The sequence below is a fragment of the Montipora foliosa genome, chromosome 9, assembly GCF_036669935.1.
Source record: "Montipora foliosa isolate CH-2021 chromosome 9, ASM3666993v2, whole genome shotgun sequence".
Classification (NCBI taxonomy): Eukaryota; Metazoa; Cnidaria; class Anthozoa; order Scleractinia; family Acroporidae; genus Montipora; species Montipora foliosa.
The window spans coordinates 2,028,679-2,030,484 of record NC_090877.1 but is presented as its reverse complement, the minus strand read 5'-3'; the positions used below and the strand labels follow the sequence as shown (position 1 = coordinate 2,030,484).

The 1,806-nt window shown below is 42.5% G+C and overlaps 1 protein-coding gene across 1 annotated transcript in view; it reads right to left on the bottom strand.

Moving 5' to 3' along the window:
* LOC137969420 (splicing factor U2AF 50 kDa subunit-like) overlaps nucleotides 1-1,806 on the bottom strand; it is a 23,248-nt gene continuing 21,442 nt past the window's right edge. Inside the window, exons 13-14 of the mRNA XM_068815636.1 lie at nucleotides 787-890; nucleotides 1-254 (exon numbers count right to left, since the gene is read on the bottom strand). Of these exons, the coding sequence (XP_068671737.1) occupies nucleotides 120-254; nucleotides 787-890 (239 nt within the window). The 3' untranslated portion in view covers nucleotides 1-119. The remainder of the gene's footprint in view (nucleotides 255-786; nucleotides 891-1,806) is intronic.

Below are 1,806 nucleotides of genomic sequence, written 5' to 3'. Positions count from 1 at the left end.
TTGTGGCCAGTCTTAAGTCAAATTTCATCGAAACTCAATGCGAGCAAAAACGAAGGTAATCTAAAGCAAGGAGTTCTATTTTTACATAAACTGATAATAAATAACAGCGGGAGTATCCGTTAAAGGAATTCTTTGCGGTGGTACATCTCTGGTTGATAGAATGACGTCACCACCACGCGGTTGGCGAACTTGCGACCAGCGAGGGACTGGGCTGCATTCTTTGAGTCGTCGGGAGAACTGAACTCTATGTATATCTGCAAAAGAAAATCGGCCATTCACGCTACGATTACAATTGCAACGAGGAAGGAAACAACGAGTTTTCCATTTTACAGAACTTGGTCGCGTTTTCTTTCAGGACCACTACAGGCAAATTTCAGCTGGTCAGGGAGGGATTAGTCGGAATAACAAAGGGAGTCTGCTTGGAAAGTAACCTACTGGGTTTGCTTGCTCCAACGCATGGCTCCTTAGTTAATAGAAAGTTTAAGAAACGCCTCCGACAACAGGACTTTTTGCGATCGTAATTATCTTGAGATGATACATATTGTTGCGTTGAACAAATTTTCGCGCATTCATTGTTTTGTTGAATGCCACGTTTTCGTCGACATGCGGGTCGTAGAGCTTATCCATTGTTTTGTTGAGGACAGGAAAGCAATGTTAAAATATGAACGTTACGGTCATTGATACATCTTCCAAATGATGATTATATCGTATTTAGAGCATTGTTGTCGGTAGCCCTATGACATTACCAAGAGAAACGTACACTGCACACGTTAATGGTTACCATACCTTTCCACAACCTGGTGGTTCGAAATCTTCAACTGGCCTTGGTATTTCTAAGCTCACGACTTTACCATACTTGGAACATTCCGTGCGTACATCTTCGTATATTTCTACAAAATAATAATCACTCTTTAAGTCTCAATCTTATCAGCATAAACGAACGAAGTGTTCTTCTCACTGAGGAGACAGTAAATCCAAAAAAATTGCGCTAATCCTGCTCCCCAAATTGGTTTAAGTTAGATCTCATACCGGTACGAGCTTCATTCGGGGATTAAGGGTGTCCTTACACGATACCCTTACGAGTTCATACTGGTTCTCTTTATCGTTCACTGACATGACACCCATTCAAAATCTCATAACTTATACTGGAAAGAGTTGCATCTGTTCGAAATTCTCACCACAGCTGCGAACACTTATAGCAGTACCATGAAAAAAAAAAAACAGAGGAAAGAGATAGACAGCCGAGTTGACCAACAACCAAACTGAAATTGTACATCAGTATCATGTAAAAGCCCTTAAAAGTTGGTTTTCTCTAGAGACACAAGCATTAGCACCGCCCACCGGTGGCTCTGCCTCAGTTTGATGACCACCGGGCTGCGGGGAGGTCGTGAGTTCGACTCCGGCCGGACTAACACTAGGGGTCTTTAACTAACCGAGCAGAAAGTGTTGCCTTTGTAACGGCATCTGCAAATGGTTAGACTCTCTAGTCTTTTCGGATAACGACGATAAACCGCAGGCCCCGTCTCACAACCCTTCCATGTTCAGAACCCTGTGGGACGTAAGAGAACCCACACTATTCGTAGAGAAAATGTCGAACCGACACCGTGAAAATACTGGCTCACTCTTGAGCGTTTCGTAAGAGTGAATTGAATAGGCCATTTCCGAGTTTATGCCTGCCTCCTCTTCAAAGCGAGTCTAAGTGCGAAATTTTTGTGATGGTACTTAGTTCAATTTTACATATGAATAAAAACTACTTTTTATAAGGAAAAACTTCGCACTTAGACTCCCTTTGAAGAGGAGGCAGAC